At 41.0% G+C, this 27,713-nt stretch overlaps 1 protein-coding gene across 3 annotated transcripts; it reads left to right on the top strand.

The window, feature by feature from the left end:
• The first annotated feature begins 10,774 nt into the window (after window positions 1-10,774).
• On the top strand, window positions 10,775-27,257 carry chfr (checkpoint with forkhead and ring finger domains, E3 ubiquitin protein ligase). Of its 3 annotated transcripts, none has more exons than XM_084946076.1 (18): window positions 10,775-10,923; window positions 11,724-11,913; window positions 12,646-12,745; window positions 13,714-13,823; window positions 13,924-13,983; window positions 14,395-14,583; window positions 19,494-19,577; window positions 19,725-19,872; window positions 20,607-20,761; window positions 20,937-21,099; window positions 21,239-21,441; window positions 21,734-21,850; window positions 22,168-22,251; window positions 22,871-22,941; window positions 23,104-23,191; window positions 23,277-23,384; window positions 23,511-23,583; window positions 24,456-27,257. In XM_084946076.1, exons 2-18 carry the CDS (start codon window positions 11,811-11,813, stop codon window positions 24,496-24,498), a joined length of 1,899 nt encoding a protein of 632 aa, XP_084802202.1. In that variant the 5' UTR covers window positions 10,775-10,923; window positions 11,724-11,810; the 3' UTR covers window positions 24,499-27,257. The 3 variants fall into 3 exon arrangements, with proteins under 3 accessions (XP_084802202.1, XP_084802206.1, XP_084802201.1); XM_084946080.1 differs by having other exon boundaries at window positions 10,776-10,923; window positions 11,773-11,913; window positions 14,395-14,553; XM_084946075.1 differs by having other exon boundaries at window positions 10,776-10,923; window positions 11,773-11,913.
• The last annotated feature ends 456 nt before the right edge of the window (window positions 27,258-27,713 follow it).

Genomic DNA, 27,713 nt, shown 5'->3' with positions numbered 1-27,713 from the left:
CATTTCCTGCTCATCTTTAATTCTGCCGCTCGACGTCGGCGCCGACTGCCAGCTGTGACTTTGTCTGTGAGCCGGACCTGCTGAGTGCCATGTGTATGTGAGGTTGATAGGTTTGCCAGCGATGCCTTAGTTTCTAGCATTTAGAGCATTTACTCATCTGATACCAAGATATTACTTTAAAATCATAAAGCAACTGACTTGGCTGGCAGAGTAGCCTAAGCCATCAGATCATTTGACCGTAATCTGTCATACATGGGCTGCAGAGCTCTTCACAGGGATCGATGAGATTGGGCCAAGGCAATACAGGCAGGGACTAATAGAACATTGATTTTGTATGAAAGCAGGTTTTGAGTGTTTGTGTTGCAGGTAACCGGTATTGACTGGCAGCCCAGCGGCATATTGACCCGCGGTCTGGACTCATTAAGAGGAGCAATGCCTGGGAGGCAGGCTATCAGTTGGTGGAAAAAGAGGCTCCCCTCTCTTCTCATATGCCTCCTCTCCTCGTGCACACCACTCATCTCCTTTTCTAATGAGGCCGGAAGGCACTCTGGAGTGGGCCGCAGAGGGAGCCCTGAGGTGCCCTGTCCTGTTATTGACAAGACCTCGGCTGCGCCTGCTGCCTGAGCAGAGACAGCCAATTCATCCCGATAATGCGCCGACTACTCATCTCGCTGCTGTGCGCCGTGAGGCCCACCAATCCCAGTCCCATGGTATCAACCCATAATGACAGCGTGGATCAAACCGTGGCCAGGTCATTAGGGGATGTTATTGAAAATCAATAGTGCTCCTGTGTCTCACGCACTCCAACAGGGTTTTTAAAGGGCTCCTTGAAAAGACTGTTTGCCAGAATGTGGTTGGCGTATTGGGAAGACTTAAATCACTATCGCTTTCAATTTAGCCTCTCGGTAATTGAACCACATATTCTTCCTATGGGTAGCATCTGTCAGTGGCCGGCCTCACTTTAGCTCTGTGTGCTTTTAGTCCTAATAATCTAGTCAACAGCAGACACTTAACCCCTGTACCTGTTACCACATAGGGATTTTTTTTCTTCCTGTAACTGTTATTTACTAGGCGAGCTTTAGTTGGAGAAAACCACACACCTTAGATTTCCCCCCACCCAACTCAATCACTCTGTCCTGTGCTCTATCCATTTTACGGCTGAGTGTGGAACGGCCCTCCGGAGATGAAAAGCTCCATCAATTTCACTCATCGTCTGGCAAGGTCAATTTATTTCAGCACACAGTCCATCATCAGATGGGAATCAATTGACACATTGCCTGGCATATCCAACCCAAGGTGGATTATTACAGAGCTTGCAATTGTCAGCTTCTTGCTAGAGCTATTATTCATGTGTCCGGGGGATTTTTTTTCTTTCTTTTCTTATTTTTTGGAGATTTTGTACAGTTTTCTATATTTATTTGATCACAATTTCCTATGTGATGGAACATTGTTACTTTGACGGGACTTAATGTAAGAGCGTGTCGCAAAAAAAGCGTCTGGTTTTCTTTGACACATTTCTCCACTGTAATCCCAATTAATAGGATACGGTGGTATCTGAGGTAAGACATTGTTTTATTGTTCCACTAATCCCCTTCATTTATCTGTGAGAAACCTGAATGCTGAGGGTTTGGGATTGAATTTTCATGGTGTCAAATACCTCCAAAAAGCGCTTGGCACAGTGCTCACCCCAGATTCAGAGAACAACAGGCCTTAAGGGGCTTTTATAGAGCACAATGGCAGCTAATAACACAGTGCCAAGCTAATAAGATGGGCAGCTCTTCCCCCACTGATAAAACATGTATGAAAGCATTTTTGAGCCTCTATGTGGTGGCTCCCAAGATCTTTTTTTTTTCCCCCAGCGAGAGCTAATGCATTAGTTCCCATTTGAAAGCTGTTTTGAAATGGAGATTGATAATGAGACCTGGGGCCCCCTCCGTGATCACATTTGCTGGGGCCTCCACTGGGCCTCATGATTTGAGAGACCGCAGCTTTGCTCAGAGTTCAAGTCCATCTCTGCGGGGGTTAGAAAACCCTGATGAGAGCCATTCTGAACCACTAAACTATATCTGAACTGCAAATTTAGGGAGAGCGCACAAGTCAAGGGCTTTGGCAGCGAATCCTTGTCACAGCACTCTTTCTAGAATGCGTGTTGTTTTGACCACCTAAAAAGGCTAGCCGCATGCATCCTTCCATGTTCCCGTCTTTTTTTAGCTCTCTGTGTCAACAGAGCGGCAGCTGACAAAAACCAGGCCAGTCAGTGGTTAAGGAGCTGACTTGGAAACAGCCAAATGGTGTGAATTCCAGGCCCTGGTGACAAAGTGCTGTCTAATGTCTTTTCACCTCTGGACCTATGACAAATATTCCAGCTGTCTCACAGCGCAGCTACCATTGCTAGGCAAGCAGACCAAGTAATGCAGCCCAGAAGAAAGAGGATACTTGAATCGGTCACAGAGGAACCTCAAAGTGCACAATATGAGACAGGGAGGAGAAGAAAAGAATTAGAGGAGATGGAAAAGAAGGAGGTCCAGAGCAGCCACCGGGCAAAATAAGTTTTCCACTTTGATTCAACTTGGAGGATTTTTCCAGCCTTTAGTGGAACCTCACAATCTCCAACACTGGCCGTATTATGTACACAAACCATAAAAATGAATAACATTTATGCAGCTGGGCACATCTGGCAGTGATAGGACTCTCATTCACAGACTCACAGGATGGCATTGTGCCGCCACGCTACCCTTTCTGTTCTATGCATGGACATAAGGCACAAGAAGACAAAACGTGGGCGGTGTAAAGGGAGTTTCTGAAATGCTTCGAATGAGTTTAAGAAAATAAGAGATTCCAGGGCAAAATGGAGGCCATACGTGGCTCGTCCAATTTGGCAGAGCCGGCGCGCATGATTAGCCGTAGAGACGTTAATCAAAAGTGGCTCAGTGTTTGAAGGGGCAGTGAGAGGCGCTGCCAGCTGGTGACAACATGGCTTGTGTGCTCGGGCCAAGAGTGAAGTTTATTTGAATACGAATCTTGCCGTGACCGTATTTCTCCAGAGCTCAGTCAGCAGAGCGTTCCCTGGCTCATCACTGGGATCGCCTCAGAGCCGTTGGCACCCGGGAAGGCAGAAGGTTTTTTTTCCAAGCCACAGAATGAGAATTACGATTTAGTCCATCCCCTCTGGTGGTGTGGGCATATTCATAAGTATTTATTCAGTTTGACGCTGGCACAGACACGACACCTAGTTCTTGGCTCTCCGTGTGTGAGGATTTCATTTTGAATATGAAATTATGAAATTGACAAAAAGGCTGTTTTTGCATTCTGTAAATTAACAACACATTTGAAAATCAAACATCCCATTTTTCCCCTTAAAATCATGCGAGACCTCTACTGAAAACATGAAGCTTAGTTATTCAGCTGTCAGTTTTCCCTTAGAGCCAAGCTTCAAGACCCAGTGCAAAGCCCAACTCTTTAGGAGTAATGCGGTGGGATGTGTTTGATCAAGTAAATTATGTTCTTATGTTTGTTTTCAGCTCTCTCAGGAGGTTAGAGGAGGTTACAGACCATCTCAATTGAATTTAAGTAAATTGGAACTTTTGTCTTGCAGGTCACAGAATATTTTCTCAAAAGTCTTGAGGATCATTAAGATGTTTATTGACAAATGTGAGATGAGCCTTTGTGTTCTTTTCGGTCAGCAGTTGTTTTCTCCTTAGATCTCTCTCATGGATGTCATTTTTCTCCAGTCTGTTTCATATTGTTGAATAATGAACACTACCTGTAACAGAGCCAAGTGATGCCTGCAGTTCTTTAATGTCGTTCTGGGTTCTTTGGATGAGTAGCTGATGTGCTCTTGGAGTAATTTTGGTAGGCTGGCTGCTCCTCGGGAGGTTCACCGCTGTTTTGTCCATTTGTGAATAATGACTCTCACTGGAGTCCCAAGGCCTTAGAAATGGTTTTGTAACCTTTTCCAGACTGATGGATGTCAGTGACTTGGTTTCTCAGCTGTTTTTTAGACCACTCATGAAGTGTAGTTTTTTTTTAGGCTAATTCACATTGTCAGACAGGTTCTATTTAACTGATTTCTTGATTCAACAGGTCTGGTAGTAATCAGGCCTTTGTGTTGCTGGTGAAATTAATATAAACTTTTTTTTTTTAAATTGTGGTTAATCACTGATAATTCATGATTTAGATTCATGTAATTACTTTTCGCACAGGGTCAGCTAGGTTTGGAAAGCTTTTTTTGCTTAATCAATGAACTCATCATTAAAAACAGCATTTTGTATTTACTCGAGTTATCTTTGTCTAATATTAAAATCTGTTCGATGATCTGAAACATGTAAGAAATCAGGAAGTGGAAACTGTACAAAAACTATACAATTCATCATCTGTATGTGAGGTCATTCTTTGTGTTTTTGGCTTCTTTCAGCAACACATGGTCAATGCCACTGTGGCCACAACGGTCACTAGACTGACTTTGCGTTCTCATCGAGTTGTAATGTTTGTCCACAAAAACACTGAATGCACCCACAGCACAGTGGAAAAGGGCAAAGAGATTGTATTCTTCATAAGACTGGCTTCAACCAGGCGTTTCAGGATTCCAGGGCTGGCTTCAGCCCCGCCTCCCATGCTTCTTTGGAAATTTGTCTGGCAGCAAACATGCTTTGAAAGGCTCTTATCTCCTATCTAGCCAGGAGTTTCATGCACCAAAGCAACAAACCCTATCTTATCTCAGTGTGTTCGTTAATGTCACAGCTTAAGGGGCTTGTTCTTCCACTTGCAATGGGGCTTGGAGAGCAGATTGTTTGCAGATTAGTAAATGCGGGCCTCTGGAGGTCTTGGAGCTAGTACAAAATACTTGTCTTCTCTCGCAGATGTTCATGTGCGCACACCTCACCGTATTGGCGGCCCTCCCACTTTCCCGTGTCAAATGGCAGGAGTAGCGCACAATGGCTGGTAAGCATCATTACACACAGTCAGATCTACAGCGATAGTTCTCTCATCAGAGTGCCAAAACAATGCACGATAGCTACACGAGGCTACAAATGTTGCTGATGCGTTTCTTCTGTTGCACAAAGCCCTAATCTGTGATACCTCCTGAACCACCTGCAATACTTGATGCCTTTTGCCCAGCCTGTGTGGCCATGTTCACGACCATCCCTCAGTGACACAGGAGAGCAGGCGAAGCTCTACTGGCTTCAGCCATCTGGCTATCTCACACAGCCCTTGGCTACACAGTGGCTCACTCAGCGATTGATTGGGGTGTTGAAGGCCAGCTATTTAACACATCAGAACAACAAGTACTGCTATCATGCTGGCTCCTTTTCATGTCTCGTTTCTGTGCCGCCCAAGAATGCCTCTTATCTCTTCCCTTCTGCTTGTTGGTTTAAGCCAGACAGCATATGCCCACATTCCCCCTGTAATAAACCATTTTGCTTTCGGTGTAACCCTGACAGACAGAAAGGCTGCAGCTGAGCTGCGATTGGGGGGGGTGGGGGATGGCGGTTTAACCCTTGTGTTGCTCGGTAAGAAAGAAAAAAATAAACAATAAAATCTGCAGCCCACTCTCCTGTTGGTGCACCCAAAGACTGACAGATGAAAATAAAGCCCTATGTTCCATATCATTAAATCCTCCTCTCTCACCTGATTACATTCTTATTAGTGTCTCCATTCTTCTCCCATTATTGTTACTTCTAGTGAAACAGGTCTGATAATGTGCTCTCACTCGCTGGATGCACAACCTGCTCATTCCTATCTCTGATTCTTTGTTGCAGCCGAATGGTTTTTAAATGAAAAGTGTGAGTGCTGTGTAATTATATTTCTGGGGGTATTATAAAATCAAATATCACAATGAATGTAATTTTATTTGCTTGTAATCTCTCTCGCCCAGGCTAATAGGCGTTTTCGAAGGGCACGCCTGGGGCGGGGGGGGGGGGGGGTTTAAACAGCCGACCATCTCCAAATAGAATGGCTGCTCTCTTACTCTCCCGCTCTGCTCCCTTTGTCTTTGATATGCAGGCAAAGGAGCTTGACAGTCTGGGAGACGTGGGAGATTTGTCGGCCTGTGATCTCCATGCCTCCCTGACAAATGAGCGCCTTTGGCAGGGCTGCTGGAGGTATGGCTTCTCTGCCCTGCTGGAATCCTGATGAGACTACTCTGGACCTGCTGGTAATGAAGTCAGGGCACAGGACCAACCTGCTGCCAGAAATGACCTTTAATCTACACACATGCAGGCCATTTGGCATGCGATGACTCAGAGTTGCACAAGCAGCTTTGTGCTATTACATCAAGCACATTTTTCACTGAGATGTTACTAAAATAGACCAAAAACACACAAGTTCAGTCCTTACAGAAATACAGTCACCACATCTTTTTTTAAGCTTATTTAAAAGAGAGAGAGAGAGATGCTGCTATGTGGAAAATAGTTGTTTCGTATTTTTTGGAACAATATGCTGATGTTTTATGTGTATTCTTCTTGTTGGGCAATTTAGGATGCAATCACCATCCAGTCAATCTTCATTACATCGGACTCCACTGCTCCACCAAGCACGCAATTGCTTGACATTGATTCTGCAGATTCTTTCAGCCCATGTAATTCCTCACACGGAGCCGTGCAAGTAAAGATCTTTCCACCGGCGTGTCTGTGCAAAGTAAGACGTTAACAAATCACAACCTTAAAAATCCGAATCCCCTCTGACGATAAATGCGCTCATTTCAGCTCCACGCTGAGCATTAAATAGCTGACATTGATCGGGTGCATTTCCCATTCCACAGCGAGGAATATGAAAGCCTCAGTAAGTCCAATCCAACATGGTTGCCTTTGATTTCAGCTTCCACTTTCAGCGCGTCTCTCGGTATTGACTCACAGGAAGAACAAGCACTACCCCTTGTGGCCCAGTTGGCCCAGTGCACTGCGGGTGAATGACACATCCAGCTGCTTCTGGGCCCCTCCTGATAAGTTAACCTTGTGATCACATGCTAATGCCTGATTAATGTTGCAGTAATTAGACACAGCCTTTCACACTTAGTTAAGAGGACATCCTCCAGCAATTAGCCCGAGCCGGAGAGAGATAATTTCAGAGAACACAGCCAAATCACGTTCTTCAGCTCGCCTCCATTCCCACTTGGCAACATTAAGGTTTATTTTCTCATTATTTCATTTAATTAGTCGTTTGATGTTTCATGCAGCTGCCACAAGTAATCTTTGATCCAATTAGGAAATGCTGATTGACGTGAGCGTGCGCATGGGATTCAATAAGCTGCCTTCAATTTGATGTTGTGACTATATCAGGGGATCTGTAGAGGTTTCGCGTTCTCCACTGAATGCCATCTAATAGGTTAATAATCTCCTTTAAAAATGTTTCTTAATAGATGGCACACCTTTGTTTGCGCGTGTGTGCACAACACGCGTGTGTTCCAGCGCGTGCGCACTGCGCAGTTTCTTTAACAGATATGGAGCAGCGAGGAATGAATGCGCTAGTGAGGAGAGGGCCCTGCGCTCACCATCCTGCCGCCTGCCCATTAATAATACATTGGCACAGAGTAGATGGAGGTTTGCTGAGATTAGTCCTCCATTAAGGACTCGTTTGCTATTACAGAGACACCTTGGTCTTTTTTAACCAAGCAGAATCAGCCCACTTGTAACGGGACTGGAATCCTATATTATATTATATTAGTCGTTGCAGTGTGAAAAGCGACTAGAAGCACTGTGATTTCCTATCAAGACAAAGTAAATGTACATTTAATAACTGTGCATCTGTAGTTGCATAACTATTTGCGTCTAACTGCAGTGGATGAGCAACTACTCCTAACTTTCAAATGCATTAATGTAATAGTATTTGCTACATATGAAACACAGAAAACTGGTGCAGGTGAGTGATGTCTTAATATAGATCACATTACAGTACAGTAAAATTCATTTAGTTCCCAAAACTGTGTGGAAATATATCTGTGCAATTAATTCCCAGCACATCTTTAAGGAACCTTAAGAGTTTTAGGAGCTTGAAATGGAGCCTTGTCGTGTTACCAGAAAAGATGCGTGTAACATTGGGTGGAGTTTTAAATGTTGGGGACTGTTTTTCCTGACTACAGGATTTTGGTCCTGCATGTTACAGGTAACTTAAAGCATTCACAGACTTATTTGATACCACATAAACAGTTATAAGTACTTACCGTAGACATTTTACTTGAGATCCAAGCATTGTATGACACATTTAAGTTGCATTAAAACGGTGCAAAGGCAGAAGAACCTACATTTTTCTTTGCATTGATTACCCTCTCGAACTCTCAAAGTATGTTGAAGAATAGAAGGGAAAAAAAGTTTTTTACTGTGTTTGAAGAAAGATATGCTTGTTGTAGTGTAGAAGTAGTGTCATCATTAAGTTTGTTCAAACGGTGCTGTGAAAAAGTCTTGAGCCACCTCCAAGTTCTTTATATTTTTTGTATTATTTCTTACTCCACTTTTTTATAAAGATCAAAGTTTTTCTTTGGACAATGGCTGCTTTTATGCTCCTTTTCAGTCCAGTCCTTGTTCCTGATCATTGTCGGAGGGGTGTTTTTGTTTATCTAGTTCTTGAACCACTGTTGTGTTTACACATGACAGACAACCAGTTCTTTTCTGTCTTTAGACACTTTGCTACCAGGATGCTGCAAACTGTCCCCATTTCTTTAGTTGGATCTATGAAAAATAAATACACAAAATTCTGTTTTTGCCTTGTTCACCAACAAGGTGATTTCCAAAGAGATGTTAGTCATAGTGTGTCCTTACTAAATTTAGGACTAGACTGGACAAGTGGAGGACAAAAAGAATAAGTGGGAGACCTAAAAGAACCTCTTACAGCAGATGAACAGTATCTGAATCATTTGTTTGAATCTGAGCAGAGCGTAAAGCCCTGTACATTTCAGAGCACTCACATTATCAGTAGACACTAGTGACTTGGTTCCACTTGCAGTCAAACATGCCCATGTTATAACACTGACACCACCATGTCTGACAGCTGTGCAGCCTATTTCAGATGTTTGTTTTTTCAGTGGAACCAGGTATTTGCATCTCATAGTAAACTCTCTGTATTCAAATTCGTAAAGCCACTTTCTGGATTGTAGACTTTGACAGTGCTGCACCTGCCTTCTTCAGAGAGTTCTTCATTTGGCTAAATATCATGAAGGAGTTTCATCCATTACATTTCTTTGCAGTCTTTCAGTCCTTTCAGTGTTGCTGAGCTGGCCAATGCATTTCTGCTTTCTATAGTATTTTGTATATTTAGCCACTGCTAAAGGTTTTATCATCTCTCTGATAGGATCATTTGTCTCACTTGCAACCAGATCTGTTTGGATATCAGAGTTCACTGGAAATTTCCTGTGAGATTTCCAGATAATTTTGAGCCTCTGAAAATTAGAGACTGTATAAAAATGGTCTCTAATGCAAACCTTTCTTAAAGGCTTGAATTGAAGCTAAAAGGATGTTGAGTGTTTGATTTAAAATCCACTGTGGTGTGCACAGAGGTCAAATTTAGCAGGAAAAATGTGTCAGTGTGCAAAAACATATCTAAATCTATTTAGTGAGTGACATAAAGAATTGGCTGAGGTTTTGCTGATTCTGGGATGTTTACAAGCTGGTGATGCAGCAAAATATGACAGCTCTATAAGGCAAAACACAAAGGCATGCAAAAAAGTACTTCATGTGGGGACTCAGGAAATTTAACAGCCTTTTAATTTTAATGGGGAAAATATTTTTGTCTGTCATTCTGTCTTGTTTATAATAGCTTGAGGGATAGGTTTTGCATATTCATGCAGAGACTGTTCCTGTGTTGTTAACAACAAAATAACCTCACTACAAAGTCCGCTGTGAAGCTGTTTTGGAGCTTATCACCAGCCCCTCTTCAAATCCCAGTTATTGTTTTGAAAACTTTAAGGACTGAATGGAATAAACAGATTTACTTACTGGAAATATCTGCTGGAACTAAGTGAAACACAAAGGCCCACAAATCCGTATTGATTCATGTATTTCTGACAGTCCAGTATATGAGCATGTACAGGTGCGGCGGTACGAAGCCAAGACATTTGGTTTGCAAAAATTAAAGTCGAGCTGGAACATTTTCATTACTCAAGCCTGCAGCATTCAACTTTGGAAGACCAGAAATGTCTGGAGTACTTTATCTACCTCCTCATCCTTACCTGTCAGCAGTGGAGGACAGCCAGGTGCTTCAGCTGTAAGTGTGCGTATGGGGGGGGGAGTGGAGTATCTCATCTAGAACCCAGAGGTGGGCAGATCAATCCAAATATCGATTCTATAGATACCACCGCTGGTATTGGTAAGATCAATACTAGGATCAATACTTTTCATCAAAACAGCCTTCTGATTTTTTTTTATTTTTTGGAAAGGAAAAATAAGCCTCAAATTTGCCTTTTTGTGTTGATTGTTACATCTATTTTATTTATAGCCTACAGTAACTTAAACAATCAAAATATTTACATTACCATTTGTATTCCAGCTCTCTAAAAAATCTCGGTTTCAAACACATGAAAAGCTGAAAGATGTGTTTTGTTGTGTTAACCAAGAATTGTGGGATAGAAAAAATCGCAGGGACTTGGTGGTCATTAAAATGTGTTCAGAATTTGCAAATTGATGATAATTCGCCTCCTAAATCGTGACACGCTGCTCTCACCTACATAAGCTGCCTTTATATAATAAAAGTAAAGTATCTGTATTGGCAATACTGGCCCTGTTTTTACTTGGTGTCGTATTGATACCAGAGGAGACGTGCAGTCTGTGGGAAGTTGAACCCAGTGAATCCACGACGTGCCCCTCCTCCATCAGCTGATGACGGTCAACCCAAAGCTGGGCAGGAAGTGCATCTTGTGCCTGAAGCTAGTTGGAACATGAACGGGAGAAGCTCGTTTTCACGCAGCTTCTGGGATAACAAACTAAGCTTTTGACGGTAGGGAAACCGTTTCCGACACGACATATAAACGACATTACAGACATTGCTAGTACTCGCACCGAAGTACTCCCGTTTTTGTCTTGGTCGCAAAATATGAACGGCTGCTAATGTTAGCAGTCGCGTTAGCTTATTATTGAAGTTGTGTGTATACGTGTGTGTTGGTAACTCGCTGCACCTCGTATTTAAGAAGTTGTCACCCTGATAGCTGACAGTTGAAATAACCTTTCCCCCCCCCTAACATGTAGCAGAGCATAGTCAGCTAGTAGTTTAGCTATGTAGCAGGCAAACTCACGTATGTCAAGCTAAGCCAAGTGTCGTTAGGGGGGTCTTCCCCCCATCATTTCGTACCAAACTTCATGAGAGATTCGTTCAGTTTAATGTAGCTTCGCTGATGTAATAATGTGCATTTCTGCACTAACGTGTTTAGTCTGTTTGTAAACTCATCCTACAAGTAAACATGATGTTTAAAACTAGATATGTTTAACAGGACTTCATAAACACAGTTCGAAGAATTATTCGGCTTAAAAAGAAATGATAAAAATATTTAAAAACAAAAAAAACCAAGCTTAGTAAAATAAATGCTGGGTTGACGTATGGCTCTTGTGTGTTAATCTGAAAAAAATAATTTCTAATTATTATTAGTGTCTATAAGAACACCAGTGTTTTTAAATGTAAGCATTTGCTTCTCCTTGTTAACTGTTAATAGTTGGTGTGAGTGACGACGAAATTAAAGAGCTTTGTAATTTTATCATAGGCAGAAATTTAATTTCACTTTCTCTCTGCTACCATGTTTCTAGGAAATCCCCTGAAAAAACGCCAAAGTGAAACTTGTTTTCTCTTCTGTAGAAAAAGGGGGGAAGAAACCCAACAACGCATCCTAGGACATGGACAGTAGGAGAGGACGAGCGTGGGGGAAGCTTGTCAAAGTGGACTCCAGTGAAACTGTCCTGCTGTTCAACAGTGAATGCACGGTTGGCAGAAAAAAAGGTGGTTAAGTTTGACTGTGTTTGGGAACGAGAATCGATTGGCATTAAATTCAATGCATTTTTTTTGTTTGTTTTGCTTTGTTTTTATCTCCTTTTGTTTTGAAACGCTTAATTTTCTGATGCCTATTAACAAATGACAGTCCTGTCAGGAGCGCAGACGTTGCTGTCAGTGTCTGGAGCTTTTGAAACCTCCCCCTTGAAAACACAAAGCTTTCTTTTAGTGAACCAAACTTAGACAGGCCCTTGTGATGAGAACAAAAGACATCCATCGAGAACATGCGTGCAGAATATTAAGTAGATTTTTTTTTTGTTTGGGTTTTTACTAAAGAAAAGGTTAGGTCTATAATTCCCCCTGTGTCTGCTTTTGTTGTCGAGTGCTTTTTGGGGGTCTGCCTTTTTGCAGTGCAAAACTGCTAGGTTTAATTAGTTTGCTTATGTCTGGGCAGTGAATGATCTAAAAATGTCACAGCAGCACAATTTCAGGTATAACATGCGATGTTTTTAAAGGCTTAAATTAGGCTAAAGATTAAAAACTCAATATAGATAGTATTGGATTAATGAAACATTGTCATAGAATGTTTGGTGGAGGGGGATTTAAAAATATGTTTGGGCTGTAATGGTTTACAGGTGCCTTTTATAACCTATAATGTTCTCTCGAGATGGGCTTTTAAAAGCACAAAAACTAGGAATTTCTATATTTTCATGATAGCACTTTTTATTTTTCTGTTTCCAGGATGTTATCTTTCCTTTCCAGCGAATAAACTTGTCTCAGGGGAGCACTGCAAGATTGTGAAAGATGAAAGCTCAGGGCTGGTGTGGCTTGAAGACATGAGGTACTCCAGGCTGAACTTTTGTACCACTCATATCATTTGCTTGTTTTCCCAGTGGGCCACACTGAATATCATTATAAAAAATAATAAGCTCTCTGCTGCACCGTTGAGTAGAAATAAAACTCTTAGAAGAAGTTGGTTGAAAAGACACTGGGAGTTATCAGAAACGTGTACCACCAGGTTGAGAATGTCCTGAGATAGAGGGAAAAGAAAAAGGAGACGCATACACTTTAAAGCTCCTTTTCAGTCATTCACTTTTTTCCATTAATCTGAGCGCATCGTAACTTGCTAGCCTATTATGGATTTTGCGATTTTAAACAATATATTAAGCCACCTTCCTGTTCTATAGGAATACAAGCAGCTGGCAGCCATCTGAATCGAGTCCCCTCGAGATGTGCTCATTAACAAAGACTCATTCAGACTGATGGCAACATGTAGGCATTTATAAATTAGACCGCAGTTGTTTGCAAACTTTTGACAGTCTGTCTGAGAGTGACTGCAGTCAGTACAAGTCAGACTGTGACTGTTTGCAGAAAGGTTGCCTTTTATCAGGTGACCTGTGTAATCGCCTTGGAATCAAAAACTGTTGTTTATTAGGAGGCAGTTTTGTCAAGATAAGAGTGTTGATTTTTCAGTTGAGCTGATTTAATGCAAGTTTGTTTGGATGGTGGCACATGAGATGACTGCTTGTTCTATTCCCAGAGATTTTTCAATTCATTTAATAAAGTGTTGATATACGGAGGCCTGTATTGATACAATATGACCACAATATCACTCTGCTGGATCAGTTTTTTCCCCCGCTGCAAAAAAATGCACATCTTCACTACCTAGTACAAAAATGGGCAGTTCACACACTGAATATTTAAGTGGGACCAAGTATGGTGTGCATTAGTTCATATTTGTTCATAATGCCCCTTTGTAAAGCAGACGTATAAGCAGTATAGTTAAATATCATGTCTGTCTGTCCGTAGCACTAATGGCACAGTGATCAACATGTCCAAACTGGTCAAGAAACAAACTCACATGCTGCAGAATGGCGATGTCATCTACTTTGTGTACAGGAAAAGTGAACCTGAACAAAGTGAGTTTTGAATTTGTGAACTATAACAATGATATATTAGTTTGTATGTGTGTATATGAAGACAAAAACGCGTACGCTGTGTGTTCTTGTCACCCTGTAGACATCGCCTATGTTTACCACTCCATCAAAATGGATCAAACAGCTTCACAACACAATTATGGTGAGTACCTGAGTAGTTCCCCACAATTAATTTGTCAAAAGGAGCTAATTACACAAACCAGCCACAACACACAGCATTAAAGCCACCTGGCTAATGTTGTGAAGGTACCCCTTTGTGCTACCGAAACACACTCAGTTTCTGGGAGCCCTGCCTGTCCTTAAAGTGTCCTGTGGTGTCCAGAGCTGGTCGGTATCAGTGCTTGGTGGGTGGTACATGCCACTTAGTTACATGAATGCAATGGGCTACTGTTCACCAGCAGCATATTACACAAAAGCAAAACGAGTCACTTCATCTGTCTGTGATTTTAATGTTGTGGCTGAACTCGGTAGATCTTTACTTCTGTTTGTTTTGTTAGTCATCTCCCACTCTGTACTCAGACTTCAGCCCACAGCCGTCCTCCTCCTCTTCCAGGTTCAGAGATGGCCCTCTCTGTAGAGCCTGTAATGCTCTCAAAGGCTCCTCGGGATGCAACTCAGGAGGAACCTCAACCCTCTACCTCTGCTTCACACTTCTGTATTGAGACTGCTTACTCTTCTGGTGCCATGGCAACCACAGGCTCTCCTGTGACTGGTGGGTTCTCTACTCACGCACTTTTAAAAGGTTGGTGTGCAAAAGGACAGCGGGGATTATTCATCAGATTAAAAATCACTCTTTAAAGTCTTACATTATGTACATTTACCGTTTGGAGCTTCTCTAAATTACTTTACGTCTTCAAATAGAAAAAAGAGTAGTTAACAGCCACGTCTTTTGAATGAAATGGTAAATGGACCGCTTCTTATATAGCATGTTTCTACTCTACTTGAACACTTGAGCTCTTTATACAACATGCCTCATTCACCCATTCACACAAGCACTCCTTTGTATGTCCAAGTGCTTTCTAGCTAACATTGTGATGATCCAGGAGCAGCCTTCCCAAGGATATGCTCTGGCATGCAGACTTTAGCAGCCAGCGGTCGAACCACCAACCTTCCGATTAATAGATGACCTGCTCCAGGGCCAAACACAAAAAGCAGTTTTTTCTGAAATATTACAATACCTAAATACAGATTTTACACAGTACTGAACACTGATAGCACCTGCGCTTTCTCGCCCACTCTTCTGTCAGACAGCAAGCTGACACACTCACACACTGCGGTGGGACACGTTGCCTCGCCTACTCATTCACTCACTGCGCTGTCTTCTTATTTTAATTTTCTCATTTGCTCCGGTTACTTGTTTGGATTTAAAAACAAGTGCAGAGTCTCTCTGACCTGTTTTGGTGCATAAAGAAACCGATGGAACGCCGTTTCAAAATATTTCAGCTTTAAATCAAAGAACATTAAGATGAGAAACTCAAGTGTTGCAACTTCTGACAAAACAAAAAGCACCACATTCACATGTTTTTAGTTATCTTTTAATAAATAATAACCCCCCCATGACCTCAGAAATGGTTTATCAGTGATATATAAGTATTGAAGTTGAAATTCTATTCTGCCATAAGTCGTATTTGGTTCATTTATTTGCTTTGTATTTACTCCAAGTAAGATCAGTAAAGCTGGAGGACAGGCTTTGTGTTGGTGTTTCAGGAAATGTATCTAATTGATCTCACTCAAGGATGGGTCATCAATTACAACATTTCTACACTGTAAAATATTAAAAGGGCTAATGTGAGGAATTTAGAATAAGACATCAGGCTGTTTACACATGACCAGTTAATTAGAAATAATTAGAAATTATAAGTGCACTTTATAAATTCCCCTAAACTGCAGTAAGTTACGAGATTTTCTCTCACTCAAACAGCTGCAGAGAAAGCTCCTCCTACTGGAAGGAGGGACAGATAATTAAATGGAGATGAGCTGCTATACCTGCCTTTATCTGATATAATTTACCTTACCAACCAAACACAGGTGCAACAGATTCATAAAAAACAACAAATGCCATGTTCTTACATCATTTTCTAGTATGTTTATAACATCAGCCTTGTTCTTCTTTCCACTCGTCACAGTTTTCTACTTCTAACTGCTTTGATTTTTTCATACTGAAGGCTCATACTGGTTTGTGGCTTTGAGCTGGAGATAGTTTTACCTTTAGCCACTTTATCCTTGTTAGCGTGTTTTTAAATTTCCATGTTAATGAGGGAAGGTGATTTCAGCGTCTGATCAGGTTTGCTGTTAAGAATATTTTCATACTTTACCAAACTTCATGTTTTCAGTCACGTTGAAGAGCTTCCATGCTAGCTACATGTTAGCTTGTGGCTGCTGTGAGTGTGTGTTGAGCATCTGATATATGGGAGGGTGACCAGCTGGTTGGTCTGACTGAGAACACTGAAAATTGGTCAATCGGTGCATCTCAATTAGGAAAAATAGGAGCGTTTAATAAAAGTGTGTTTCAGATAAATCCCCGGGGTACATTCTGCATTTGAGGTATACAAAGACCCTTGTGCCTGCTGCATGGACTAACTACAGGATCTTTAGATTGCTTTGGTGGGAATAGTGTTCTGTGGTCATGGCTCTCAGATGTTTGTTGCAGGGAACTCCTTAGAAAGACAACAATACTATTTTCTCCAGATGAGACAAGTAAAATATGTGTTAATTGCTGAGCAGCAGAGATGCTATTTGGTGGCTTTCTGTACTTCTGAGCAGAGCAATGTGAGCAGTTTTCTCCTGTTTTTGTTCCGTATGTAGCTTCAGCTCTTTGATGGAGAGTGTCCAATAAACTTGGACTAAAACTGGCATTCCCATTTTCCCAATTTCTCTAATTCCTCTGGAAGGCAGCCACCAAATAGGTTGTATTAATATAGTCCCTGTGTAGTTTGTTTTAGCTGTCTAAAGTCTGATTGGTTGTTATTGCTTTAAAAAATTATATTGCAGGTGTTTAGTAAAATATAGTTGTAGAAATGAATATTGAGAATAATAATAATGTAATTGTTCTGATATAAATTGGTACCACCAGCTCATGTGTTTTGACAGTGTGACGGATGATTAACTGCTGTAGAGGAGCAGAGTGTGAGCTGTGATGACTCTGTGCTGCTTTTCTTTTCTTTATGAAACTCTGATTACAGTTAGTGAGGGAAGAAGATGATTTACAGCTGATCAATACTGAACTTTACGCTAATTCAGCTTTATTGTTTGACACGTGTCCAGCGTGTCCAGCTGGTCATTATTGATTATATCTGGCCCGGTGTTTAACTGCCATTTCTGTCTGCTTTCATCTGCTTTGTGTATTGATTTGTTTCTCAATCTTGAAATCTTAGGTTCAGAGTACTCTGCTGGTATGGTGCCATTTTCTTTACAGTCACTCTCTGCAGTAAATAAACAAAGATAATTATGGTAAAAGAAGCTATCCTCAGCAGAGTTATGATACATGGTCAATAGTAAGTCAATAGAAGTCATTTCATCCATGTTTTGCCAGAACACAAAAGGCCAATGAGAATAATACCATGCTGAACCAATCACGTGGCTGGAATAGTTGGTCATCTCAGGTTAGGCTAACAGATCAGCTCCATGGAAACACTTGTGTTACCTGCATACATCTTGTACACCCTCAGCTGTTTAACACCTGCTCATTATTCGGGACACACAACCATGTTAGCTGGTCACAGATTACCAAGTGAAACTGTCTGCTCAATAGAACCTAACAATATGACTTTATTTTATTTTAATTCAAACTAAGTAAATGTTCCTTATCTTACACCAGCTTAGACAGCTGGGCTGCTGGTACCTTGTGTTCACACTCAAAATAACTTACCTGATTTAAAATGAATAAATGTGATTTTAAAAAGCGAACAGTCTGAAAGTCTAATAAAAAGCCAGGTTGGTATGATTTGTTTCCAACAGGTTGGTAAGTAAGTGCTGTTTATTTTTTCAGCATGACACGTTTGTTGTAGGTTAGAGCACTTGGAGTTGATAAGTGTCTTAACATAGAGCTGCAGTGCCGACCAGTGTGTCTGAAGTTTGATGGGATTAAAGACTCTTACAAATTAATAAAAAAACACATAAAAAAAGTCACGCTCACCACCACTAAATGCACTTAACTGTAAATGTGATCTCAGCAACATTACAGAACAATGCTTACGTCAAAAATAAATGGATTTAGTAAACTGGACACTTGTCATACTTTGCTACCACATCAGGTTTCTGGTCAAGTAGCACAGCTGATCCATATACGAGCCTCACTGGCCACCTCGTTTATATAATACGGCTCTTGTGTTTTTCAGAATTTGTATTTGTTTATTTATGTATTATTTATTTACTTGAACCGCAGTTGACTGAGTATGTCTGGTAGTTTGCTTTTGTTTATCCTTGAAAGTTTGTGGGATTATTTAAAATACAGTTGTAAAATGTTCTACAGTATAATTTTCATGTTCCACTTGCACTAAAAACAATAAAGAGAGAGAGAGATGGATGGATAGTCATATATTGGTTGTTAGACCAGACTAAACTTAATTGGAAAATGTTGTAATCTGTGGTAGGGCTGGGCGATATATCGAGTTTTTTAAAAATATCGATATATTTTCATACAAGATATAAGATGTGACAATATCGTTTATATCGATATAGTCTATGTTACGTTATAATTATACTTGTGGAGCCGCAAGTTTGCCTCTCTTTCGTCCACTTTTGTCTCTACGCTGCGTTATTCGGCCTCGCCTCTCCTTCACTGAACACAACTCCTCCTCCCCCATAGCTTCACCTGCAGGCAACGACAAGACGAACACGCCAAATATCGAGTTACTGTGGATCGCCCCGTGCGTGGGGCTGGACGGCGTCAACGTGTTAGCGAGCTAACCGCGCCAACGAGCTAACCGCGCTAACGACATGCAGCCCACAGGGGCTGCATGACCTAAAATCCTTTAATTTTCTCAAAAATCGACAGCGCGCCTTATGTATGAATTCTGGTTGTGTTTGATGACCGTGAACCGATTTTATGTGGTACACGGCGCTCAGCAATCTGTCAAAAAATGTTTTAGTTCGACTTTGGTAAGCTACGGAGCTGCACCGCTTGATGGATTGTCGGAGCATTACGGCTACCATAGTCCGGAGCCTCGCGGAGTGATACGTACTGTGCTTCAACGTAATATTACAGTATTGTGTGTGTGTATAAGGACCATAAATGGCACCTGTTAAGAGACGTGGTTACAAAGAGGATTTCAAACTCAAGGCTGTCAGTCACGCAGTAGAACTTGGGAATAGAGCAGCTGTGAAATCTGTCTTTGTTATTATGCTCATCGTCTTTTAGTTTACATTTTGACTGCACAATTGTGAGCTTTTTGTACGCTGTATGTTAATAAAAGTGCCTGTGTGACATCTGGGACACAGCTTTGACTAAGAACTCTCTTTTTGTTCTTACCTTATGGCTTTAAAAAAAAAAAATCGAGATATATATCGTATATCGCCATCCAGCTAAAAAATATCGAGATATGAATTTTGGGTCATATCGCCCAGCCCTAATCTGTGGTCTATTAAAAACAAGTAGTTTAGAGTATTGAAGTCATTATTTGACCCACAACTGTTGTTCTTTTGTCTCATTAGGCCAAGCTAACGATCCAACCACTACACAGGAGGAAGAAACAGAAAACCTGGAGCCAAAAAGCAAGAGGAGGAAAACCGATGATGGTTAATGAATATGTTACTTTGAGATTAAACTAGATTCCCTTATCTTCTCTGATATAGTCAGAGCCATCATGTTCCAAGCCACATTTCATTTTAATCTCACCCTTTGTGTGTGTTCTGATTTATAATGTGCACCTACTGTGTTTACAGATAAATCTTATGAATTAGGTGTGCCATGCAGCTCAAGGCCAGAATTGGTTAGTTCCTCAAAACCACCAGTAGAAGGGACTAAGACGGATAAGATGGAGGAAAGCTTGACATGTGTTATCTGCCAGGACCTGCTACATGACTGTGTCAGGTGACCTGATTTATTTGTTTTTCCTTTCATGTTTAAGTTACAATAAAAAAAAAAAGGTGTCTGCTTCTGCCCAACAGTATATGTGGCAAAAATAGGGTTTGTGCAGTTCTAACAAGCTTGAAACAAAGCACATAGAGGCAGGGGTGTTGACCTGTCGCTCGCTTTAGCCTCTTTTCTACTGGTACTTAACTAGACTACTCAATTTCAGTCACTTTCCATTACAATTGAACACTATCTCAGTGTGCGTGAGATCGCTATAATTTCTGCCTTTAGGTAGAAACCAAGAACAATAACAGGTGGTCACATTTCCCTAAATGAAGCCATTGGATGGAGCTGTAAAACCCGCACGGTGCATATTACCCTGTCTAGGTGTAGTGCAGCTATGGTAGTCGTTTGCAGCGATATGAAAGTAGTTGCATGTAGATAGCAGGTAGCTATACTTTCTATTGGAGGTAGAACAAACAATAGTCCTTTATGTGCCTGGTCCAAGGTGTTTAGAGTGATGTGAGTGAGCAGTATGGTGGGAACCAAGTAGAAAGTCTCACCAGGGTGCTTCCTCATTTACCTCACCTCCAGCAATGCTCATGGAGCAATGACTAGGATCATTATTAAATGGTAGAACCTGGTTAATCTCTTTGCAGCTTCCAGCTGTTTAGCAGCTTCCAGCTGTTGGGAATGTCTGATCCTATGCCAATAAAAGTGTGGGTTTGGTTTTTTTTCTTTTTTTTCTGTAGTTTGCAGCCTTGCATGCATGTCTTCTGTGCTGCCTGCTATTCCGGCTGGATGGAACGCTCTTCCCTTTGCCCCACCTGCCGCTGCCCTGTAGAGAGGATTCATAAAAACCACATTCTCAACAACCTGGTAGAGGCCTACCTCATCCAGCATCCAGGTGCACACATGGACCCCTTTTTTTTTAAGTCTTATTGTGCTCTTTGCCCTCAGCCACTGTAAACCTGCACAGATTTTTATCTTTTTTGTGTACCATTGATGAAACACGAGAGATTGGCGCACTTAACTTTACTTGATTTCCTTAATGAGCTCATTCTAAACAAACTGTCCCACAGAAAAGTGTCGCAGTGAGGACGACCTGAAAAGCATGGACAGCCGTAACAAGATAACTCAGGACATGTTGCAGCCAAAAGTTGAGCGCTCTTTCTCTGATGAAGAGGGCAGTTCAGATTACCTCTTTGAGCTCTCTGATAATGACAGTGACTCCTCAGATATCAGGTAATAAATCAGTAATCGGTAATAAACCTGACATGTAGTTTTGTTTTTTCTGTTGTTTCAAATCATATTTTTCTGTAAAATCATTTTAGATAAGTGTTGTAGCGAATAAAATCTTATTGTGATGGCTCCTTGTCTCCAGTCAGCCTCTGGTGATGTGCAGACAGTGTCCTGGCTACAGGAGTGATGTGAACCAGCTCCTCTTTGCTTCGAGCTCAAGCTACTGGTTCCCCGGTCTGCCAAGTCTACAGCCTATGCCTCCACCTCCCAACCCAGTTAGCGAGGAGGCGGCTGCAAAGGCCTCAGCAGAGATGCCCTCAACATCCTCGGATAATAATGATGAGTGTAAGTTAGATGAAAAATCAAAGATTTTAGGAAATGTAATAAAATAACTGCTATTGCTCAGCTATAGATGCCATCGTGTCACCACTGTGCCTGTTTTTCTGTAAATAGTGGCATAAATAAATCTTTGTGGTTGGCACTCTAATACCAAACGCATTAAACAAGAATGATTGTGTATTCTGTGGTCAGACAGTGCATGTTAAAGCCCACTTTAGCACAACAGCAACATTTCTCCTGATTTGCTAACACATCTTTGCATCTTGGCTCTTGTCCAACACTTCTTTCCTGCCTGCAGCTCCTCAGGAGTACCGCTGCCCCCCTCAGGGCTGCCATCTCATATGCACCTGCTGCCTCCAGCCAATGCCAGACAGACGGGCCGAGCTCAGCAACCAGCAGGTTATTGCTCAACAATGTGAGTGGCATCGACACCTGTTAGTCCGTCTGCTGAAACGTAACGTCTGCGTTGACTGAATATGATTGACTACAATTTGACTGTCACTCAGAAATTTGCATGCAACTATAGTGAAATGCAAAGAGATCATGGCAGATAATACAAGACCGTAAGCCGGTGCACAGTGGGCTGTGTAAGGCTGCTCTGTTTATGTAGCCTTGTGGTATGTATTCTATATAGAATCGACTGATGGCTAAATTCCAAATTTGTGAGCCATATCATATCTATAAATAGATTTTTTTTGCACCTTAGATGGATGATTTGTGGTGTTTTGGCAGGTGTGCTGTGCCAACGACCTTTCTGTCATATGTACTGGGGTTGCCAGAGGATCGGTTGTCAGGGCTGTCTGGCTCGATTCAGTGGTATGTATCTGTTTGAGCGAAATAGCTCCAGGATATCCTGTGTTCACTGTAAACTTTCACCCTTGTGGGATTTGTTTTGGCCTCTAATTGAAAGGACTGAATCCTGAATAGTGCCCAAATCCAATATTTGTATTTTTCTTTTTTCCTATTATATGAACTATGTTTGCAAAAATCCTACACTAGACGTAGCATTATTTTATGGCGAATACAGTGTATGATCTAACACTCTGAAAATGTATTATTATTAGAGGCATTAAACTATAACTGGTATGTTTTTCAATAATAAGAGTTCATTAAGTACAGTACTGTAGCAGCTAAACAGTTGAGATAAAGTACTACTCCTAAAGAGCTTTACACAATACTGTAAAAACACAGTATTTGCAGCAGATGAACAGTATCTGAAATTCATTACCTTAAGAAAGCCAGCACTCATTCCCAAAGCCTTTGTGTTGTCAACTGTTCTCTTTTTAATACATTTAAAAAACACTCCAAAAATTGTTTGTTTGTTTTTTACTCTGAAATTTAAATTAAAATTTGAAATGGTCTGAGAACTGTGAATCAGCTAATTCATTAGTGTTCTTATTATATTGACAATTAAAATCCACTTTGCATTTTTCAGACCTCAACCTGACTGACAAATGCCTGGATGGTGCGCTGAACAACAATAACTACGAATCGGAGGTCCTGCGGGTAAGATGGACTTGTATCCATTGTTTTGTGAGTCAGTATTTTCGCTGACCACTTATTTACAGTGCAATAGTTAATGCAGTGGTGTAAAGCACCAAATAAATGCAGTCATCTTACAACCTGTGACCTGTATGTCAGCATGTACTCTTTCCATCCTTCCACCAGAACTACTTATCCTCCAGGGGGCAGTCTTGGAAAGATCTGCTGAAGGACTCTTTGCAGGGTTTACAGCAAGGAAACTACCTTCTGACAGGTGAGTCCACTGAAAGTGAATGCTGCACATGCACTATACACAGTGCTGTTTAAAATCAGAGCAATAACACTCAATCTTCTCTCAGATTGTCGCATCTCTGCAAACGCCATCCTGTGTTTCTGCTGTGGCCTGCGAGCCTTCAAGGAGCTGGCCTACAAATACAGACAGAACATCCCTTCATCTGAATTGCCAGGTCAGAAAATCCTACTAAATAATTTGTGACAAAAGTTCAAGTGCTCCCTTTTTTTTTTTTTTAAATTTTAAATATATCTAAACCTTTGCTGCACTGTACTAACCTCATTAAATATTCTGTCTTCAGCTACTGTAACGTCTCGTCCAGACTGTTACTGGGGACGTAACTGCCGCACGCAGGTGAAGGCGCATCATGCAGCGTAAGTCTCATTAAGTGTAAAATATTAAATCACTAGTTTCTAGTGACAGCAGTGAAACTGAAGTTGCTGACACTTTGTAATGTAATGTCATTTAGATTTTTTCTTGCTGTCAGTAGATCTAATTAAAAAAAGCTGCTGACCAGCAAGAAGTGCAAACCCGTCATTGTTGTCATCATTATAATGCCATGAGCCCAACTGCACACAGCAACCCAAAGCAGATGCACTGTAACACTAATATGTGCCCCGCTTTTCTATTTGATATGATATGCATGCATAATGATAATTGTATATTGGACGTCAAATGGATAACATTATGCAAATTGAGTTTGTTTGCTGTTTCAGATCAGCTTCTATGCATTTATACGCTTATTTTGAATAGTTACAGCTTGGTTAGGCACTGATACGCTAATGCCAAGTACTTATTTATTTTAGTAATAAATATATGGAAGCACAGTGCATTCACTTGACAAAATAGTGTGTCCCATTTGCCTAAAATAACAAGATAATTATCCCAGAAATTCAGATTAATGACCCCAGCTCTAGTGCAGTTGGAAACGCTGGGAGATGGCGGCATCTTTGAGTGATCCTGATGGTGCTGTTACAGGCTGTCTAGCAGATGTAGCAGTGTTTCTCAATATGGCGTTAAGATGTATAACGGTGCATTACACTCGATTAAAACATTAGAGCTCCAAGACACCGTGGTGTTTTTCACTCCTCTTGCCACTAGGTGGAGTCCTTGTATAAACTGCCAGATAGTTCTTCATGTTTTAAAGATCTGTGCCAGCTTGTTTTGGTTCCTCTCACCTCATTTGACATTTGCCTTTACAAGCAAATCTTACACCACTTCTCCCCCCTCTTTATTTTAATTTCAGGAAATTCAACCACATCTGTGAGCAGACGCGTTTCAAGAGCTGAAGCAGCAGCGTGGCTCGTCTTCCCTCAGTCGTGTCAAATTGACATAACTGAACATCTCGTACATTCGAGGAGGCACAATCACTTTTTGCATCCATTGTTGCTAACTGCCTTATGCAATAATCCCAGTCAGTCATTACAATCAAGTCTCTATGTACAGCAGTGGCAAGGGTGTCTCTTCAGTAACACTATGCACATTCGTATAGAATTGACTGCAGAGTTCAGAAATGTGTGACGCTGCTTCTCGGAGTGAAGACCTTAATAGATAATTTACACATTTAAATTCTCATCTGTTTTTCTTACATTATCTGCCATAAGCGGGTAATCAACTATTATTTGCCTGAGCAGTTCATTTATTTGTAAGGTGAAGTAATTAAGTTCTCCCTAATAAATCTGTCCTCCAGCATGTGCAACAAAAAATAATGCGAATAAGGCAATCTGTATGGATTAGAGCCATACATGCTTACAAGCGCTTTCTATGTACCCCCTTAGCCTGGGTAAGTTGAGGCTTAATAGCCCTTATGTGTATTGACGTTCATTAGCTCGCTTACTCGGTGTAGAATCCAGAGCTTCCTGCAACATGATGCTGATGAAAATATGTTGATGTCATTAGGGGGAAACAATGATGAATAGTGTTAAGTAACAGAAATTGTATCATGTTTATTGGGCCAAGAGAACCAAAACTGCTGAATTTAAACAATATTATTAAATGTAAATGCCCAACTTCCAAGGGTCTTTTTCATTAGTCTGTTCCCAGGCAAAGGCGAAAAGCCATTAATAAGCAGCTCTCACATAATGGTGTAGATTTGTAATCCCATGTGATATCTGTGTAGGACTTTGACTGTGGGTAGGGGATCATTGAGTTGTAACACTGTCAGAGGGCCTGGAGGCCTCTGTTGTGTGCTTTTGCTCTGGATAATCATCTCCAAAGTTATTAAAGTATAGTAGGAGGAACGCCTGGCGAGAGATGCGTGGGAAGGGCTAATCTGTGATGAAATGCACGGTTGCGTAGAACAGAGGGAAAAATAGATTGCACTCCAAGCAGCTAGTAATAGTTAAATCTTTTAGTGGCATGGAGGTTTGATATACTGCTCTTGCAGCATGTAGTTACTGAACAGTTGTGCCAATACAAACACAACAGTGCATTCTGTTGTAAAGTTGTCATTTGCAGTGATTGCAGCTGCGTGTTATTAAGGCTTACCTTAGTTGACTTTGTTGGATTTTGTCCACTTTTTCTCTGGTTCTTTCCTCAGGTACAGAAAGCTGCTGGTTTTTGTTTTATTTGCATTATAACCATGTTTGGTGGTTCAAAATTCTGTTAAGTCCTATTGAATCCAGTGACCATTTGTTCATCATCACCCAAGTGTCAGAAACGCATGCAAACATGCACAGAGAACTTTTGATGTCTACTGTAAAGGTTGACAAATCAGCCTCTTATGGCCTTATCTAGTGTGGTCAGATTTAAGCGTGCACACTCATAGGGGCCTTATATATTTAAATACAAGGATGAAGGAGTAGTCTTTTAGTTGACTTTTACCTAGAGTCACTGTAGAAAGTGCTGGAGGATGATGTAGAAACTGTTAAAGCAGGTGTTAGCTGTCATCCATACATTTTGTGTGAATTCACTGGTGGTATTGTTTTTCTACATTTATGTAGTATTTTAGTTGACTTGAAGAGAAAACAAAAACGTACTGAGTCTAAAAAAAATCTTAGTGTTTATTTTTTACTGCTAAGAATCTTTGCACATATTGTCGGATAATTTTTATTTTGCTGGATTATATCGAGCATCATGGGAAAACTGTCTGTATCCAGTGTATGGGATATAAGTAAGGCTCATGAAAACTTCCATTCCATACTGAGATGTGAAGGAGAAATGCAGTAGCCAAGAAAAAAAATCTCCTTGATAATTTGAATCAGTTGTTCGTGTGTGGTTTATTAAGATTAACATTTTCTGTGGTTAATGTGGATGAAACGTGTCGTTTGGGAATCATCAGGTTTTCATTAGCGTACTGATAGAAAAATTGAATTGTGAATGGGGCGTTTTCCTGGCCTCTGCCTCTGTTACATTACTGGTTTGGTTTAGGTGTTTCTTGTCCTTTCTTTTACCCCCTCGGTTATGGTGCGTCTACGTTAGCATTCCTCAGCAGCTCAGGCCCTCAGCACAAGCCCAGTCGATCCCCTGATAGAGTGGCTGAGTTTTAATTATTCCCTACAGGAGATCTGGGGACCCTAAGCCAACAACAGTCCCAAGCCGCTCCAATCAGGAATTAGTATTAGAGGACTTAGGAGAAGTGTTTGCATTCTCCCTTGAATGGTGTGTGTTTGGGGGGAATGATTGTTATGTTGTATACTGAGGCAAATATTTACTCACTTTGTGTGCAAAAGTCTGGACCAAGCTGCTCAGCAGTATGGAAGAGGCAGGTTTCATTCTACCTCATCACAGCTCCCAGGAAAGTGGGAACAAACAGGCATCTGTCACAGTAACATCAGCTAAGAGCTGCGCATCTGTCGGTGTGAGAGATGAACGAATTTTCGGATGCCTAAAAACTATTTGCAATGCACTATTTGAACAATTAGTCTGGACTATAATCAACTGCTAGTGTGAGCAGCACTTGGCACATGCAGAAAGTGTTTGGTTTTCATTATGAGAAGTCTCTTCACACTATGTTGTATTCTACAATTGTCTTTGAAAAATGCGTATGGATCTGACTTTGCTGTTAATCTTACCATTAAAAAAAATGATACCTGAAAGTAAAAACTGACTTGCTTTTGTGGAGTTTCTGTATGTGATTTCAGTGCAAATCTTCATTCTGACTTTGAATGGTTTCAAACAAGTTTGAGGTTTTTACTCTGTGTAGCTCTGAGTTAATCAACAACACAAGCTGCAAATGATTTTGCCTTTATTAAAACTTTACATTTATTCATACTGACTTTTTTTAAATACTATTGTGAATGCTAGTTCTGTCTTTATGCTATTTAATGGTGTATATTGGTACTTAATATGCTTTTATTTTGATTTCCCTTTTATAATCCAGCATCAGTCTTAGGGGTACATACTGAATGCCTGAACTGTTGTAGCATTAATATAAATGTATTATCTATGCTGTGTAGAACACTTTTAGGTAATATGTAACTAAGTATTTGCTACGATGTACTAAAGAAGCGTCCCCATGAAGAAGATCAAAAAAAGTAAGCAAAAAGCTGGCACAGGAAGAAGA

Source organism: Perissodus microlepis, chromosome 12 (genome assembly GCF_051167445.1).
Source record: "Perissodus microlepis isolate ML-2025 ecotype Zambia chromosome 12, ASM5116744v1, whole genome shotgun sequence".
Classification (NCBI taxonomy): domain Eukaryota; kingdom Metazoa; phylum Chordata; class Actinopteri; order Cichliformes; family Cichlidae; genus Perissodus; species Perissodus microlepis.
This window is presented reverse-complemented; position numbering and strand designations above follow the sequence as displayed.